General features: G+C 44.0%; 1 protein-coding gene across 3 annotated transcripts in view; it reads right to left on the bottom strand.

Moving 5' to 3' along the window:
- Positions 1 to 19,386, bottom strand: part of LOC126545906 (short transient receptor potential channel 4-associated protein-like) — a 119,416-nt gene that overhangs the window by 45,048 nt on the left and 54,982 nt on the right. For all 3 annotated transcript variants that reach the window (XM_055062042.1, XM_050193944.2, XM_055062043.1), the window contains 3 exons: positions 11,617 to 11,677; positions 10,294 to 10,352; positions 2,861 to 2,913 (listed from right to left, as the gene is read on the bottom strand). In XM_055062042.1, the coding sequence (XP_054918017.1) occupies positions 2,861 to 2,913; positions 10,294 to 10,352; positions 11,617 to 11,677 (173 nt within the window). The remainder of the gene's footprint in view (positions 1 to 2,860; positions 2,914 to 10,293; positions 10,353 to 11,616; positions 11,678 to 19,386) is intronic.

The following is a 19,386-nucleotide window of genomic DNA, read 5'->3' as shown; positions in this document are numbered from 1 at the left end:
GCATAGGAGAAATAAGCTTTCTTTTAAAGAGCTGTAGAATTAGTTGTGGAAAAAGGTTAAACTTGCAGTCACCTTCATGTTATTTTTAAACTAAAAGTGAAATAAAAATTGAAAAGACAACTTGCTGCCAGTGGGAGTAAAATCACAACATCCAGAAGACATATGTAGTGTTCTACTAATTGATCTACAGCAACAGCTATCCATCCGTCTATATATCAGGTAATCCTTTCATAATTTTTCCAGAATTTTTTTAAAAATTACCTGAGGCAGATAGCCTAATTCTAGTCCTTGAGGGGGATAGTTCAAAGAGGCAGACATTACTTGCATGCAAAATCAAACCACATCATGAACTAAGTGACAAAAATTAATTAATTTCTTAATTACTTCACGGCACATTTTGCAACTTACTAACTGTAGCTGGTGAGTTTGCAAGGTACATTGCAAGGTACAACTACTTGGAATGAGTTTTGAGGATGGCATGGGTGTTTAGCTATGTGCCATCAAACTAGCAGTGAAAAGGCAGTATTGTTCCACTTGCTTTTTCATCGAAACACTATTTTATGCATTGTAGCATAACATAACTGGAACACCCATGTAATTTGTCCCACACTTTGGCAATGAATACATTGAAACTACTTCCGATTTTGGCACCTACGACGAGCCAAACTCGGAGGCTATTCCTCAGCTTACAGGAGTTCACAGTGTCTCGGCCTTTTGCTGTGCTACATTGTACTAGATAGCTATGTGTGGCTATTCATGCACGCACGAAGTGACATGAGTAGCACATTTTCTTTCGCACTTATCACTACGATAACCCCACAATTCCTGAGGGTCGAACAAACTTCATTTTCATGTTCGCTCGTGAAGTACGTCGGCAGTGCACATGTCGGCTAAGCGATGGATGCCACGTTCCGGAGTCGCATTGTAAGGATTCCTAACGTGATGAACTTCAACCATGATGGCAATACACCTCGAGGATATACAACTCAGGAAGCAGACAACCTGTTTTTCAGATGTTGGCGCTTGGGCCTTCAGCCCCGTCACCCACAGATACCAACCAGAGCTCGCTGTTGTCCTCAGCATGCTGCAGCAACCTGAGCGAGCGTGCTCGTTATGGCACCCTGCAGTAGCCGCGGTATCTATGCTACGTGCAGACGCAGCTACATGCAACTGCAGTAGTTAACTATGTGCACGACAGGGCTGGAGTGCATGCTCAGCTCATGTGCTGCAGTCTGGCCGTACTATTTGGTGAGGACCAGCTATGTCCTGCACCAGCTTGACCAACGGATAGTAGCCACATCCAAATTGCACATTTTGCGCAACAGCTCAGTATGACGCGAAGTCTGCAAAGTCTATCAGAAGCGGCCAGGAGTGAGCGTGTGCTAGCAAGCATACGCCTGACCTGACCTGAAGTTTTGCTTGGTTCGAGGCTAGTAGAGTGTTCAAAACTAATAAAAATTGTAGAGGCCCGATAGCTACAATACTGATAAGCAGTGTGGCCAAAGTTTCATTCTTATGCAAGCGGGCATGGCCAAGCATGAGCAGACAACCGTTGGCTTCTTCATGAAGTACATAATTCTATTGAAATTCATACCGCAGGTATTTGCATACTTCAGCCTGTTTGTTAAACTGGCCAGTGAATATACACAGTAACAGTAGGAACAAGCGCACTGATCCTAACACACTACTTGATTGATGCTAGCTATTGGCCAATAGCAACAGCGTATGGGAACCTGCTACATGACGAAATATGGCAGCCCGAAAAGACTTCTGTTGAGAGTGTGATAATAAGGTGACTGCGCTCTGCTTGCAAGCTGCAAAATTTGGCGGAGGTGTTCACAGCAGCATATGCTATCCACGGACTGTGCTTTTTCACCAAGGAGTGGTTCAGGACCCTTAATATTTAATATTCACACAGCTCTACAAGAAACCCATGCGAGCGAATTCAATCGCATGCAGAAAGTGCAATGTTCACTTCTGCAATACAACCTATTCTGCAAACCTGCATAATATGCAAGACGTTGCACAAGGGACGTTCTGAAAGTAAGTTGTCACTTTTTTTTTTAAAAGAGAAGAAGGTACGCCACGTGAAACAAACAATCACCATAAGAATCCGTGCCCATATCTGGTTCAACAAAGGAAGGAGCGTCAGCAGAGGAGGAATGACACATGCGCAGAGTGCCGAAGAACAGAGAGTAGCAGCAGGCCGGCGTGCCCAAGGTTATTTGAGCACAAATCACGATGGCAGACAGACATGTGCTGACAACGTGGTCGCCAATGCAAGTGTGTGCTGTTATCCGGTATGAATGGGCACCTGTTCCCTGCTTTGGAAGCTGTACTCTCGGGACGTCACTTCCAAAACAAGGCTGAGATGGAGCACACTGTGCGACACTTCGTTTCATCAGAGGGCAACGAGTTTTACTACAGTGGTTTCATCAAACTGATTGCACACTACGACAAATTTCTCAATGTCAGTGGCGACTATGTGGAATCTATAATTCATGATGCCATAGTGTTTTTTTTTTTTTTTGGCAGTAAGGTTTCTGTGTGATAACAAATGACGAAACTTACTTTTGGAACATCCTTCGCAGTTTAAAAGTCGAAGATATAAAGTGACAGAACGAAAGTAAAAATGCAACTTCTTAAGTTCTTGCACACAAGCCTTTTTTTTTAACCAAGCTTGTTATTGTCACCCACGAGCAGCAAATGGTCTGCAAGTACAATAATGAGGGATGTTCGTATTGCACTCACACTTCTAAGTTCAAAGCTGTTTCCTTTTCTAATACTAAAAAGAAAAGTAAGGTCATAGGATGTTAAAAATGCCACATCAAGCTCACAAAAACTGAAGTCAGTTGCTTACCATTCCTTTTAAGTTCACTGTATTCACTCCATGAAAGCATGACATGCTTGTACCTGTGTAGGAACAAAGCAACCATTAGGATAGAGGCAAAAAAGGTTGAGGGGTGGGAGGGATGTTTACAAAATTAACACTTTGACATTGAACTCTTCATGATACCTCAATTCAAACAGTTCATAGCCATGCCATAAAAAATTTATCTTGCTTGTGCAAGCTGATGTTTCGTTTGTTTTCTAGAAACAAATACTAATACTTGATTATTTTCACATTCAATGTGGTCCTCTGCATATTCCCTTTGTTTTGTGAGAGTAACTTAAACTTGGTAGAACCCACAATAAGCAGCGCCTCTTTTCCTTCATAATAATGCGAGACTTTCGAGAAAGCTCAACCTGCATGTGAAAAGGAGGAGCCAGTGCATACTTGCACATTTGCACTTCAGGTTCCCAAGAATGAGTCGGCCACGAATGCCAGAATGTAGTGCAAGGGTAGGCAAATTTAGAATAGCTGTCAGTTGGGCGTGTTCGTAAACGTTCATGATGGAAAAAGCGCTACTAAAAGTGGATGCTTAACAAGAACACGGGACCTGTGTTCTTGCTAAGTCTCCGTTTTTAGTAGCGCTTTTTCCATTGTGAAGGGTAGGCAAGTACCTTCCCTTTCAAAAGGCTCTGATCTTATCTTTCCAGCCCTGCTCAAAAAAGTACAGGCGCATACCTGTTCCTGTTCTTCCTTGGACTTTCAGTGCAACATTGGATCACAGGACCTCACAGCATAAGAGGCAAAAACGGAACTAGAAGCACACAGAGTGCAGTGGTGCAGCACACCATTTCTAACTCTCGGTGAAAAAGAAATCTGTAGCTGAACTAAATAAGGGTGTCCGATCAGAAAACCACGTTATTCTGCAATTGTTGCATTATTTTCATTAATCCCTTAAAGGGACCCTGAAACGATTTTGACGATTTTCCACAAACATACTGAGTCATTAGAGTAGGTCCTTCTGATCATTAATTGACACATCTAAGTGCTCCGCATAAAGCGTGTAATTTATTATAAGGTTTTAAAAATGCACATCACTGCTGATCGCAGCACACTGCTTGGCGGAATTTTAAGCCGCCCCTACCCATATGACGGAAATCACCCATATGACGTCAGTGGGGCGAGCTACCCAATTGGCTGACCAGGGCCCGTGATCGATAATTTTTCCAACTTTATGGTAAACAAATGATGTTTGTAATAGTTGAAATGTTAGTTAATTTGCTTTTATAAAAAGAAAGTAACATAAAGAGCATGCACAAGAACAATTTTTCAGTACACTTAGGCACTTCCGGCACACAGCAAGTGTCGTCTGCTTGTGTTACAACGTGCTCCGTCTTTGACGAGAGCACCGCCGTCAGTGTCGGTCTGTATTTTCGCCAGCACTATGATTCAACTTTGTTGCGTTGTGGACTGCAAACACAGTGACTGGCAATATGTCAAGCTGCGACATCGTGTCCCTCTGCAAGCCAGTAGATGAGCGGACTGGCTGCAGCGCATTAGACTGCCGCTATCCGATGGGCGCCAGGATTTGCGCGATTACGGCCGTCACTTTACACTGGAATATCACTAATGCAGTAGCGTTTCACGAGTCCAGTATTAGGGTAAACGCAAGCGCAAGGGGGCAGGGCCTGGCCGTGTCCCCTTGTGATACAACTGTATATGTCTTGTATCAGTAGTACCTTCTTTTTCCTATTCTGAAGTTTCATAAAGCACCTAACACACTTAACAAACCAAGGTCCAAACGTTTAAAACATGTTCTTTAAACGTTTACGATGCCATCGCATTCTCGTCAGGGCTTCGACACAACACCGAGACACAAACATCGTCCCAGTCGCTGGCCCAGCGCGCTATCGCCCCTTCGAGCAACATAACAAAGGCAGAGAGCTTTGCGTTGCACTGTCCCATTGCAGGTTAGAGCAATTGCGCTTGGAGCGAAACCAAAACTGCCAAAAAAATACTTGTAGACTAGTTCGGCAGTCAATAGAATGCCAATCCGAAGTCTGTACTTCCCATCATTCCCATGATGGTTGAACGATCGCAGCGCCAGATGTCCCTCTAGGTATACTAATATGAAACTCTATGGCTGCACTGATTCGGTCTTTGGGTTGTACAACATAGATGGCTGCCATTTCGTGAGCACTGGAGGGACGCATTTATTGCGGTCTGTTTTCTACTACATAGATGGCAGCAGTTTGTCAGTGCTCAAAGACTGCATTTTTGGTATTGCACCCTTTTTGTGTCTTTGGGCAGATTTGGAATGATGGCCTGTGCCACATACGTACATATATTGCATACTGAAGAGGTAAAATGAGGTTTTTGTGCTTAAAGCATGAAGCAAATTGTTTGAAAAAGCTTTAGAAGGGTTTTTGACAGAGCGAAACTTGAAAATAAGCCACTGATAATAATAATAATAATAATATATATATATATATATATATATATATATATATATATATGATGTTTCAGCGAACACTTTCAAAAATCTTTAAAAGTTGCCTGTGGCAGATATCACAATTCTAGTTCATTAGCTGGTCTACTCGAAGTGGTGGACAACACTTACAAAAAAAAAAAATTGAGATCCAAAATTGACTAATTAATAAAAATTCACTAATTACAGTTTAACTTATTACATTATGGCCCATAATGCAATTTACAAATTCTAGCCGTGGAGTTCGCAAGGCGGATCCACTTGGAAGAAATTTTCAAGATGAAACCAGTTTTGAAATATAAATTCGCCAAAATTGCGGAGAAATGCATTGGCATTCCAGTTAATTTGTTAACAAAACGTCATTTCATGCACCGAAGCACACAACTGGAATGCCAATGCATTTCTCCGCAAAGTTCGGGAATTTATATCTCGAAACTGGTGTCGTCCTGAGAATTCGCTTCAAGTGGATCCATCGCCTTGTGAACTCCACAGCTAGAATTCGTAAATTGCAATATGGTCATACGATAATTAGCAAAAATTTTAATTAGTGAATTCTTGTTAATTAGTCAATTTTGCATTTCAATTTTTTGTGCAAGTAGTGTTTGCCACTTCGAGTAGACCGGCTCATAAACTAGAATTGAGCTACATGCCACAGGCAACCTTTAAAAAATTTTGAAAGTGTTCGCTGAAACACCCTGTATATAAGGTCACCTTTTTTCAAAAGAATAAAACACTGAGGGGGTCAAAACAAATACTAGCATATTACAACTTTACAACAAATAAAGCCTTGGGAGGTATGCAAAGGGGGAAGGCAGCTGGGGAGGATCAGCTAACAGCAGATTTGTTGAAGGATGGTGGGCAGATTGTTCTAGAGAAACTGGCCACCCTGTATACGCAATGCCTCATGACTTCGAGCATACCCGAATCTTGGAAAAACGCTAGCATAATCCTAATCCATAAGAAAGGGGACGCCAAAGACTTGAAAAATTATAGCCCGATCAGTTTACTGTCCGTTGCCTACAAAGTATTTACTAATGTAATTGCAAATAGAATCAGGAACACCTTAGACTTCTGTCAACCAAAGGACCAGGCAGGATTCCGTAAAGGCTACTCAACAATAGACCATATTAACACTATCAATCAGGCGATAGAGAAATGTGCGGAATATAACCAACCCTTATATATAGCTTTCATTGATTACGAGAAAGCGTTTGATTCAGTCGAAACCTCAGCAGTCACGGAGGCATTGCGGAATCAGGGTGTAGACGAGCCGTATGTAAAAATACTGAAAGATATCTATAGCGGCTCCACAGCCACCGTAGTCCTCCGTAAAGAAAGCAACAAAATCCCAATAAAGAAAGGCGTCAGGCAGGGAGATACGATCTCTCCAATGCTATTCACAGCGTGTTTACGGGAAGTATTCAGAGACCTCGAATGGGAAGAATTGGGGATAAAAGTTAATGGAGAATACCTTAGTAACTTGCGATTCGCTGATGATATTGCCTTGCTTAGTAACTCCGGGGACCAGTTGCAATGCATGCTCACTGACTTGGTGAGGCAAAGCAGAAGAGTGGGTCTAAAAATTAATCTGCAGAAAACTAAAGTAATGTTTAACAGTCTCGGAAGAGAACAGCAGTTTACAATAGGTAGTGAGGCACTGGAAGTGGTAAGGGAATACATCTACTTAGGACAGGTAGTGACTGCGGATCCGGATCATGAAACTGAAATAATCAGAAGAATAAGAATGGGCTGGGGTGCGTTTGGCAGGCATTCTCAGATCATGAACAGCAGGTTGCCATTATCCCTCAAGAGAAAAGTTTATAACAGCTGTGTCTTACCAGTACTCACGTACGGGGCAGAAACCTGGAGGCTTACGAAAAGGGTTCTACTTAAATTGAGGACGACGCAACGAGCTATGGAAAGAAGAATGATAGGTGTAACGTTAAGGGATAAGAAAAGAGCAGAATGGGTGAGGGAACAAACGCGCGTTAATGACATCTTAGTTGAAATCAAGAAAAAGAAATGGGCATGGGCAGGACATGTAATGAGGAGGGAAGATAACCGATGGTCATTAAGAGTTATGGAATGAATTCCAAGGGAAGGGAAGCGTAGCAGAGGGCGGCAGAAAGTTAGGTGGGCTGACGAGATTAAGAAGTTTGCAGGGACAACATGGCCACAATTAGTACATGACCGGGGTAGTTGGAGAAGTATGGGAGAGGCCTTTGCCCTGCAGTGGGTATAGCCAGGCTGATGATGATGATGATGTCACAACTTTTATAGAAAGGTCAAACCACACCAAACACACCAGCTGTAAACTCTACCGTCTTTGATTTCTTTTTAAAATCATGCGTTGTTACTAGGTCTAGAACAACGCATTCTTAAAATACTTACGGTGAAAAAAAAAGATGACATGCGAGGACCATTTGAATTTCACCAAATGGTAGGAAACTAGGTGCAAGGAATACATTGCCAAAAATGGTGTGTTTTGTGCATTGTTCCAGGACTGGCATTCTTGTAATTATTGGACACTGTGCCTTCAACAAATTATGATTTCAGACAAATTATGCATGAAAAGTGGTTGCTAAGAACACCTGAAGTTACTTTTATAGGGCTGTCCCTAAATTATACTCCCTCTTAAAACTTGATTTGTACCTGGATATTGCACAGTGGCACTAAAAAACAAACCTAAAGTTGAAAAAAGCATTTTGTGGGCCTATGTTTAGACTTAAGTAACCTACTCAGATGGCCTATGAAAAATCCAAGGACACTTAAGCACTTGTGAGTTGTGAATGTGAAAACATTAATGTCCAAATGAACGCCACTGAGCGGTCCTTCAAGTTATCAACTCCTCGCGGGCAAGCGAGTGCGTTGAGATGCTTGGCGTGTTTTGATGTGGCCTTACCGAGGCACAGTTAGAATGCAGGTGAGAGTGAGAAAGATGTGGCATCACGGCCCTCACGAAACCCCTGGTGCACTACCACAGCAGCAGGTGTTCCCTTTCACCGGCTCTGCTCCATCGAGGAGAGCTCATGATGTGTTGCCGCGGCCAATGTGACTTTAGATGCCCTTTCTCTGCTACTGACTACAGATGCCTGCCTTTTCACTCAATGGGCCCCTTTCGCATCAAAATTGCGGTGAAAAGTGGGTCACAGACATAAATATGAAAAGAGGCAGGTACTCTAAGAGCGAACTTGGTGTGTTGTCCAAACAGTTGTGGCGAAAGCAATCAAAGAAGCTGGCGTAGCTAACATTAATTCCACGGTGAACTCGCAGATCAGAAAAAAGTTCTAATTGATAAAGTACAATGTTCACAGCATTAGTACCATAATTTTCTTCATGTTTGTTACTATTCTAGGCTTTATCTAATCAGCAGCTTACATAGTACTTGCACAGCACTTCCTCTGTCACATGCTTCCTATGATATCAATAGTGTACCTCTGCACCACGTCCGAGTGGCTCAACATTTTACACTGGTGAAATTTATGTACTTAGTTCACCCTATAATCCTAGTAAGTCGGTATCCTTTAAGCTAACGGGTGCCAATAGGTTTTACCTTTGAGCATGTTAAAGATAATAATACCTGAAGCAAGATAGCACTCTTTTCTACACAAAACATTCCTAAAACATATGAACAATCGACGCAACCGCAAAAGGGCTATCTTGCATAACAGCAAGTCTGTGGCGCAGTAATAGCAAGTACTCAACATATTCTCGATCTGGTTGAAAGAAACTACATTTCTACTGCTTTGAAAATTCATAATGTCAAAACACGCCCCCTAAGAAGAATAGAGCATTATGTTGTTCCACAGATTTTTACGAACTATGGCCGAAGAACTCGCACTTTTTATATTCCCTCTTATTTTAATAAACTATATACCATGCCTGCCCATCTACCATCATGTAACAGGGGAATGTTCTTGAGAACTTGGGTGCAATCTACAGATAAAAAAATAAATTTCTAGACACAACCTTTTATTGTCACCCGAACTGGTTCTTGCTCTTGTTCTTTGCGTTCGCCTGCACTTGCTTGCATGTTTATTCATTGTACAAGGGTTATGTTTTCTTTTTTTTGATCAGTGCACTCCTCTGCCGACACTGCCCAGTCACGCACACAAGCCACAACGCTTATGTGGATTGGATATGTCTATGATGTACACTTTAATGTTGAATAAAAATCCATATATCTAATAGGCTTGCACCTCTGCAAGCACAGTGCTACTGATATAGGGAGCACATACCATGCACGGGCAGAAGTAGTTTCATTACATTTCCACTTGTTGGGTCATTGCATGCCAAGCTTTTCTGACCTACAGTTTGACCATGTGAAGTTTTCTTAAATAATTTTTGATCACGTGAATGCAGAAAGCTCTTTGCCATGTAGCTCCAGGAAGAAACATTCCTTCAGTTCCTAACGGCTACTTAAAATTTGCACAGGTGGCCGAAACATCTGCAAAAATGACTCCTAAATAATTTTTCCCACACTGCCAACAACTTCTTGTAAATTATGTGTTGGCATGGTGATTAGACTACAGCAAAGCCCCTACATACACGTTTTTGCCAACCAGGTTAAGTACTGCCAACCTACCCTCCTCCTTTGTGCTCCTCCCTCGCTCACCGCTTCAGCTTCCAACATCAAGTGGAGTTTACGTAGCCCCAGCTTCCTGTTTTAAGCGGAAGCGACGTCACTGCTGCGTAGAGGTGCGAGCATGTGACAAGCGAAAATTCATAAATTGGAAATCCCGGATGTGAAATTGCGCAAGCATAACTGGTTTGAGCGACAAATCAGGGAAAAGCTTCAAAACAACAAAGGTTGGCGTGACTTTGCAAAAGCCGCGGTGGCATGTGGATTGAGGGGCTTTAGACTAGGACACCATGAGCAACGAACTCCTCTTTTACAAGTTAGAGACATCTTACAGCTCAATTCTCTGCCCACATTCAGGTGAGAAAATTACACAGGCATGAATTGTGAACTCACTCTGCATGTTCACAAAAACTGTGCACCAGTCTTAGCACTTGAATCTTGAGAGCGACTTCCTGCATAAAACAAAGTGTACAGATTGAATGGCAATGAATACCAAGTAGGCAAGCACGAATACTCTGATATATCTGATCTTCAGAACTGAGAAAGTAATAAGGTTTTCATTGTATATATCAGTGCTAGCTATGCTGTATACTATAACTATGATAAATTAACACGTGATGAAAATAATTACTATAAATAATAATGAATCACATCTACGATAAAATTCTCAGAAACCAGTGTCACTGCTTTAATATCACTAGAATATATGAGGTAAGTGAAAGTTACGCTATTTTTATTGTGATAGCAATTATATGGACACTCCAGGCGCATTTCTGCCGTTGGCGTGGGCGTCGCCGTGAGGTTCCGTATATAAAGTCCAAGGGCAATAAAATCGTCGGCGTGTGCCACATGCTATATGTGTGAGTGAAAGCGCGCGAGGGTGAGCCAGCAACTGTGGCTCAATCTCGCACACGCAAGCGAGGCAAGTAGGGAGAAAGTGCACCACCTTCCGTCGCGCACAAGGATCCGGGGGGAGGGCGCATTCTACTCAGGGCCACCGTATCTTGAAAGCCATCTGCGACGGGGACAGAGTCTGGCTGCACACTGTGTTTTCGCAGCTTAGTTCACGTTGATGCAAGACACAGCACAAAGGTCAATTCGCTCGCTGCTGCTGCCACGCTTCCTCAATCCAGCATGGAGACTGCGAGCTCCCGCAGTCATCAAGTGAGATGTGTTCATGTTAGCTTGTGCGCGCGTGACACCATGCTTGCTAATTTAGTTAGTATGCCTATGTTTACAAGTTTATACAGCCAATAAAACTACTATCCTTACTTCATATAGCTAGCTATCCACTAATTTGCTATCGCAATGGATGCTTTGCCTTTTGGGCGAAACTGACTTTTTTATCTATCTTTCAGGTACAATGCAAACTTGGCACAAGGTTACATCAGAAGACTACACAAGAGGGCTTGCATGGGTAGCAAGCAGTGGTATACCATACAAGTCATGACTTTCCAATGTTTTGATATAATACCCACACATTTGCTTGGAAAAACAAGACTGACATGTGCCACAGTGGCAATGTTGTATGAAGGTCTACATTAACCACTTCCAAGGCCATAATACATCAAAATATGCATGCCATTATTTTTGCCACCCCACCAATGCCCCATTCACACACTGAGGCAAAGCACACAGAAGCTGCTAAACTTTGCAATGCTATAACTTGAAAACAGAACTCATCAGTATTCAAATAAACTTGTCATTGTAACTCACAGGACTGCACTCGCAGTTAATGTTGTGACCCGGTAGGCGACCCCTATCTTGGCCTCTCATTCTGGAAAAAAAAGAAAAAGAAAGAAAATGAAAAAATAAAAAATCAACAAGAGTTTATGTGTCCAGGTACCATAGTTAATTATCCATTGCAAAAATATGTGTTAAACACTCAAAATCAAGGCAGTAAGTCAGGCTAATTGGTCAGACATACTGGGGAAACTGAGTAGAGCTAAGAGGATGGACATGTGTATAACTGTGAATTGTCGTATATCATGTCTGCCCTTGTCCTTTCAGCAATACCAAGTTTACCACTTCAAAACCATTGGCATAGCCAGGGGGCAGGGGGGTCGACACCCCCCCCCCATAAAATTTTTATGACCTCCCCTTCCCCCTTTCCCACGGAACAGAAAGTTTCAGGAGGGGGGCTCCGAGAGAGTAACATGGATGGAAGGGGAAGCTTGAATGCGAAATCAAGGCAAGGGCTAGCAACGGTCCATGAGGGGGGAGGGGGTGTCATGGGGGCAATCCCCTTTCCCATGCACAGAACATTGCGGCCCCACTCATGGCGTGCTTTTACTACATTCCAGATCGTGTTAACCATAACTGCTGAGGGGGGATCAGCACTCTAAAAATTCCACATGCAGATAATGACTGGACGAGCGTGTGTATATAACTTGGAGGCATTGTTACTCCCCACCAGGCCTTCGTGTCGTTGAAGAGCTTCCTCATTTCTGGTACTTGACCGAATTGTCGACCACGCTGTGAGGAAGAAAACCATTCCGAAAATGATGTGACCTTCTTGTCTAGTGTTGAATTCCAATGGCGGAGTCGGAGCAAGTTTTTCTGCTCGCTTCGGAGCAAGTTTGTTCCAATGACAGAGTGAGGGCGGGAGTAAGGTGTTCCAATGAGAGTCGGAGTGGATTCAGAGCGGGAGTCACTCCGTGGAGCAGAAAAAGATGCTCCGCCAAAATCGGCGGAGTGGACTGGAACTCTGCGTGACGTATTTCCTCTACCACGTTTGTCTGCTGGGAGGCGCCACCGGTCACCACTCCCGAGGAAGCAAAAGCTGCTGAACGCTTGGCGAGATATCCATTCCGCACTTTTGAAGAAACAACAGGTGAACGGCGCTGAAGAGACAAGCGACCGGTGCGGCGGTGCTGGGAGCAAACAGCGGAAGGAAATGACAACACGCAAGGCATCCTGGGTAGCTCGGAGATAGAAGTTCAGCTTCCGCCTTGCTCCGGCGGCGCAGGTTGTGTTCCACTCGTGGATTTGGAGGCGTTGCTCTACGCCAGAGTCGAGTGCTCGCTCGCGGAGTCTGTCGGCTGCTCCGACTCTGCCATTGAAATTCAACATAGGATAAGCATAATAAGCACTCCCCCCCCCCCCATTTTTTTTCTTTTTGTTTCCCTTGTCTCTGACTTTCATTATGTTACTAAACTTGAGAAGAGCTTGCTGTTAAGCTAGTTTGTACAGGCTAAGAATGAAAACAGGGCAAAAAAGCAGGTCATGAAAGAAAGACCTACAGAACGCTGATTTGCACATGGCAAAATATATCAAAGGCGAGGCTGCTGGGCCAGAGAAGCTAAGAAACCGTGCCAACAAACAAGTGGGAGGGCACATAAGTGAATGGCCTCAAAGTCCATACAGAAACAGAAATATAGGAATGTTAGTAGCTGCTGCGCCATTCAAAAACCTGGAGATGAGACAGTGGCTAACGGAAAAGAACTTTAAGAAGGGGAGTGGGGTGATGGATACGAGGAGGTGGGGGGGGGGGGATGCATAAAAGGCGTCAAGAATGAAGGTGGCGGATAATTATGGACGTAGGGAGAGCGTCTTGTCACTGCCCGATTGCTCAACACTAGAGGACCGTAGCTAGTCGTCTAGCTGAGGCTCACACCTACCTCATTCTAACATGTGCTGCTTGCTGCGGAGAGCCCATCCTAAATAAACAATAGATGAGTGTCAGGAGACATGACGCTTTCAAATCTCTTGCAGCTACTGGCTTGTATTTTTCTGCGAATTACGGATGCCGTAATTTTCATAAAGGCTCCTAAACAGGAAGCAGTCCTGCGTCGGACTGTCTGCCCCATTAATTCCAAGTGTGATCAAATAACAATATTTGACGCTTGATGACTACAATACCATTATCGCAAGTTACTTCCAGACATCTCTTCAAACAAGTCGGACAGCAGGTCACCCAAAGTGAGTGAAACTTGCATCATATGATACTATCGAAGTTCCAGTGCAAAGCTTCATTCCTGTATTTTTAAATCTAGAATAATCTAGCATGCCCACAATGCCAAAAGCACAACTGAGTGATAGGTGACTTGTAGAACAGTGCCTGCCATCTTCCATACGTAGCCATGGCCGTACACTGACTAGAAGATGTGGCTGGAAAACAATGGCGATCTCTACTGTTACCTCGGCTGCAACAAGTCTGGCCTGCAAACAAGAAGACAAAAGATAGTGCACTGTCTTGTTTTTCTTTGGCCCCATTTTTAGCGCTGTGTATTTTTCAGTCATGTACCAGCTAGGTCATCAACATACATTTATAAATACATCAATTCATAAACGAAATTAGAGTTTTTTTTAATATAATAAGGATGATAGCATAATCTGATGCGAAGTGGCTGCACACCTTAGCAATGAAAAAGTTTTGTTAGAAGTTAAGCAAAGTGTTGTTTTGGCAACGTAAAAATGTGCATCCTCATTGTTAAAGCATTGTTGTCCAGGGAATGCTAGGAGTTTGTCGCTGCATGTTATACAACCTACCGTATTTACTCGCATAATGATTGCACTCGCGTAATGATCGCACCCTGAACTTGTCGCAACGATATGTTGTGTGCCAAGTCTAGCTAATGATGATCGTGCTTACCATCTGTAGAATGCTTTTGCGAACGACTCGAAGACATACCAAGCGGTCTGCACACACCCAACATTCTTAAGCAGATGCCCCATTTCATTCTTTTCATCCCTTTCCGCACTTCCATGAAAAAAAAAAAAAAAAGCTACAACCAAACTTGCCATGGCTTTATTATTTGTAGGCTTCATAATGGTTTTGGTCAACAACATTAAGGGTGCCTTTCGATTCTTCTTGTCTGCACTCGTGGGCACGCAAGAAATCGCGAGCGGCAATGACAGCGGCCACGTTTACACTGATATGTTAGAAGTGTACCCTATTCATATGCCGACGCTTGTAATACAGCTAAGATATTCCCCCACCCTTAGTGGAAACGTGCCGTATTAGGATAGCAGTAAAGACAAATGCCTCAGTTTCCGCAGCATGCCCGCCATATGTTTCTATGTCACTGGCAGCTAAGCACGCCCATCTGTGCTTCTGTCCCCTCAAAGTAGACATGGCTAGGTTATTGTCACAAACTTGCCGATATTAACAATATTATTCATTACTGATACGAAAGAAACTGTTTCAATGCGCGTAATGTATTCATGAGAAGAAAAATAATTGTGTTCGGCACGTTTGGCTTGCTCCGCCGGCCGCCATTTTCGTTTTTGTGTTCTGCACTGACAGCGGCAGCCGCCTACTTGTCATCCCGCAGCAAATGAGGGATGAAAAAAGAAAATGTTTCTGTTCGTGGGAAATTTAACTCGCGCAATGATCACACCCCTGAATCTGCATCAATTTTTTTTTACAAAAAAGTGCGATCATTATGCAAGTAAATACGGTATATACAGTCAAACCTTGATATATCGAACACGGATGTAACGAACTATTGCGTATATCGAACACTTTCTATATTAGCTGGAAAATTGCATGCATTTTTAATTTTTTATTTCGAACGGGATCAGACGTAAAATGGATATATCGTACTGTGCCATCCCAAACCATGTGCGCTCTGTGGACAGGCGGTGAGCTTTTCCACAACATCCTCGAAAATAGCGGTGGCACGATGGGCGTTCCCGACTGCTGCGCACTATGCACGTAGTGCACGCCGATGGACACGCCACTGGTGGCAGCCTTACGCAGAACGCTTTGGAAAGGAGCCAGCCACGTGCCGTAGTTTTCTGCATCGTTGATCGTGTTTCTCAGTCTTATTCACATTTTTAGAGCAAAACACCCTTCGCATGCGTGGGGTGGCCAAAGCTTCAAGGCATGTCGAAGAAGAATTGTTGCATGGTGGGGGGCTCAAATACTGGCAAAAACGTGCTGGTTCTAATCATTCCTCGCAAAGCCTCATCAGCGGGAGCAACGGTAGCAATGGATCGCCGCTCTTCGGTGGGAAATTTATTGTTCTCATCCTCTCCTTTGTTGTGTCGCTATTTTTTCCACTGAGTCATATTTAGACAGGTAAGTGACAAAGTTTGTCTGCAGTGCAGCATGTGGTTTAAAGGCATTTCGCTGAAGTTCCGAATGCCAGTTCCCTCTTCTAATGTTTGCCGCTTCTTTACCGCATTGCGCTAGCTAGGCAGCCAGACTTCACGAGCGGATTTTGTTGTATAGAACTGAAATTGTTGACTTTATGCGGCCCTGTAAATCCTCGCACTAACTGTTGTTGATTTTTTTTTTTTGAGGTGCGAGGTTTTCACCCTGCCTTGTTTGTGAAGGGTCTAAATCACGCTGTGTCTTATCGGAATAGCACCAGGCAAGTGCTTCTTTAACAGCTTTATTCTTTTCACCTGAGGGCATCTTAGATATTGCGTGTGTTTTTTTTAAATGTGTTTAGAAAACAGGTAGTTGAGGGCGATAATTCCTAATAGTTCCTGTATATGGCATTTTTGTTCCATTTTCGCTGAAAAGTTCGTGTCACGTTTGGGAAGTCATCACACCTCGATACTGTCAGAGCAGACTTACCACGCCGAGTGATTCTGTACTCAACTAAAATCTTTCTTACTATGCTTACGCCTCAGAGGACTAAACCCCGCTTTTCCACCAGCGCCCTTCTACTCTGACTGGTGCTGTTCTGCTTTTAAATATATCATGTGGCATCTCTCACTAGTAAGATTACAAAAAAGTACTGAAAAGTTGGTCAGGCTTTAGCTTTACATGTTTCCAAGCAGCTCCCTTAGGGAACTTAAAATTGCAAAAACTACAGCGGGAACGGCAGTTCATTGGCGTATTCAGCAGAATTGCATGGGCGATAAAGTGCTAATACGCGCTCTTATTAACCCGTGCGTTTGGTGACTTCATTGACTAGTGTACGCGTTTCCATCAATAAATTCGCAATTACTCTTGAGGCGACTTTGGCTGCACTTATTCGGCGATGTCATATGTATTCATCGGCAGAAAGATCACAATGACATGTGCAGACATCCACCGTGCGGATTTGTTTGAGATATAAGTCCGCACTAATTACGGGTGCTTATTATTGGGGTGCAGACGCAGCATTACAGCAAGGGTAGAATGAAAAAAAAAAAAAAGATCCGAGATATTGCATTACTCAACAAAATTTTGCGGCTAGTTAACTTGAGCTCCACTTCATGTAAATGGGGTTCATGGCGTTTGTCTGCGGGACACACCTGGCACGTATGTGGACCGGCTTGTCCCAAACACCGGTAACATTGTGTTTATGGCCACTCCCAGAGAGCCCAGCGTCTTCCCTACAGCTGTCACCACAGAAGAAGCAGTCTGGCACCCGAACAAAGGAGAAATCGCAGCTGCAAACTTCAGCCATCCTTGCTGCAAAGGGTTGCCGATTGCTACTGCTCCCCAGAGTACTGTTGGAAGCGCCCGCTGGGTGGCTATCAGCGGCGCCTCATAGGCGGTGACACATTGGTCGTGCCTAGGGCGCCATTTGAACGTAGTGGCATACACACGCGGCGGCTTGGCTAGTTCGACAACATGAACACATTGCATTTGCTGCACTGGCTCCTCTTTGGTGCCGTGCTCTGCGCCTGCCGCGCCTCGCGAGAACTGGCGGTTCGCATCGGCAAAGGCGCGCAACAGTGTGCGCTCACTGGGCTCACTCATAGACGCCTTGGCAGATGCCACTTAACACTTTGCTATTGACAGTGTTTCAAAATGCTTCGATTGACAAACGTGGAGATAGCAGCAGAAGTAGTGGCCAAACGAAGACGCTGCCGAGATTGATCCCGCAAGCGCTGATGTCGCCCCGCTTTCGACTTCAACTCAAGCTGTAGCTGCTTTGGCCCTTCTACGCCGCTACTACGGCACAATAGAGGGCACCTGCCTATCGCTTGTGAATCGGTGGATCGTTTAGACTATGTCGAGGACTCCGTGTTTAAGCACATGGCTGCCAATAAGAAGCAGGCTACACTACTGTAGTACTTTCAGCCAAACAAATAAGTACTTTATGTGAAGCTTTGAGTATTAACTGCGCCAGGATTGGGATTGGCCTAGACCACACAGACTTCGCGCGGCTAAGTTGGCATGGCCTACGCTAATTACGTGCGGCGCAATCGACCGCGCGCTCTTGGCTGAGGAAGGCGGCGCGGCCTAGGCCAATCACATGGCGCAACCGAATGCGTGCTCCAAACAACGATCCCCGATCGCGCCTTTGGTTCATTGATTGATTTGCAGAAGTTTCCGACGCGTTTTTTTACGTGATTTTATATATAGAATTCTGGCTATATCGAACTATTTCACGATCACCATGTTGTTTGATATATCGAGGTTCGACTGTGTGTGTGCGTGCGTGCATGTGTGGAGAGAGAGAGAGGGGTGAAGGAGGGGGAGGACCGGTGGGCGAGGATAGACACCGTGAACGTTCACACTCGACTGATAAATGGCAACATTTAGCTGCAGCATGTTGGCACACAGTGAAAGCCCTTTGACCAAATGGCTAGCAAAAATACAGCAGACTCATTGTTGCCACAGGAGGAGGAGGAGTGAAGGGACGACAGCAGCAGCACAGATGGGGTTGCTCTGTTCCCCCTGCTGCTTCAGCTTTGACTTGGCACAATTCTTGCAAAATTTGCAGGATGTAAAATGGCTCAATTTGCCACAGGAAAACACCATGACTTGTAGAAAACACTAATGGCTGCTACATGAAGGCATATTGAAACTAAGAGCAAACAAACAGCTGTCTACGTTCCGACTTGTTTTAGTAAAACAATTGACATATTATTAAAACTTTCAGCACTGTTCCAATCAGAAATGCTTCACTGTGGTTACAACATGTATTAAATATAATTTTCATCAGTGCTTTTGCTGTTGAGCAGTATCTAGGCGCATACATTTGCGCACACAGCACCTGAAGGGGATCTACATGTATATACAGTCAAAACCTGCGATAATGAAACCCCACGACAATGAAATTTTCGTGACAATGAAATATTTTCATATCCCCGGCGAATACCCATAGGATTCAATGCATTTCGTACCTCTCGACAACAAAATATCACTGTACTACAATCCCGCATCAACGAAATTTACCGGAACGTAACCCCGCATATTACCTACTCACGCAAGGCTAGCAGGCTCCAAAATTTGGTCAAATGTGATTGCTTTGCACTAAAATTGTGTAAAATACCACCACATTACACTTGCGTGGGCGCCGCCATTTTTGTTTACAAAAACAACCAAGCACTAGGAAGGATCGCGCACACCGGAAACACATCATGGCCGCCATCTTGTTTGATGTTCGCCTGTTCGAAGCAGCACGCATGTTGCTACCGGCATGTGATGACAATTTTTGCACACCTAGTGCAGTGCTTAATGTGCACCTCGGTGAGCAAAATGCTGCAAAAACAAAGAAATCCATGTCCCGCCGAAACGGAATTGCTTATGGTGCTTGAGATGGCGGTCGCAGCATGGAGTGCCATGCATCAGGCCGTGATCGTCCAGGAATA

The sequence above is a fragment of the Dermacentor andersoni genome, chromosome 1 (assembly GCF_023375885.2).
Source record: "Dermacentor andersoni chromosome 1, qqDerAnde1_hic_scaffold, whole genome shotgun sequence".
NCBI lineage: Eukaryota > Metazoa > Arthropoda > Arachnida > Ixodida > Ixodidae > Dermacentor > Dermacentor andersoni.
The sequence above is the reverse complement of the archived record's forward strand: the minus strand, read 5'-3'. Positions and strand labels throughout refer to the sequence as shown.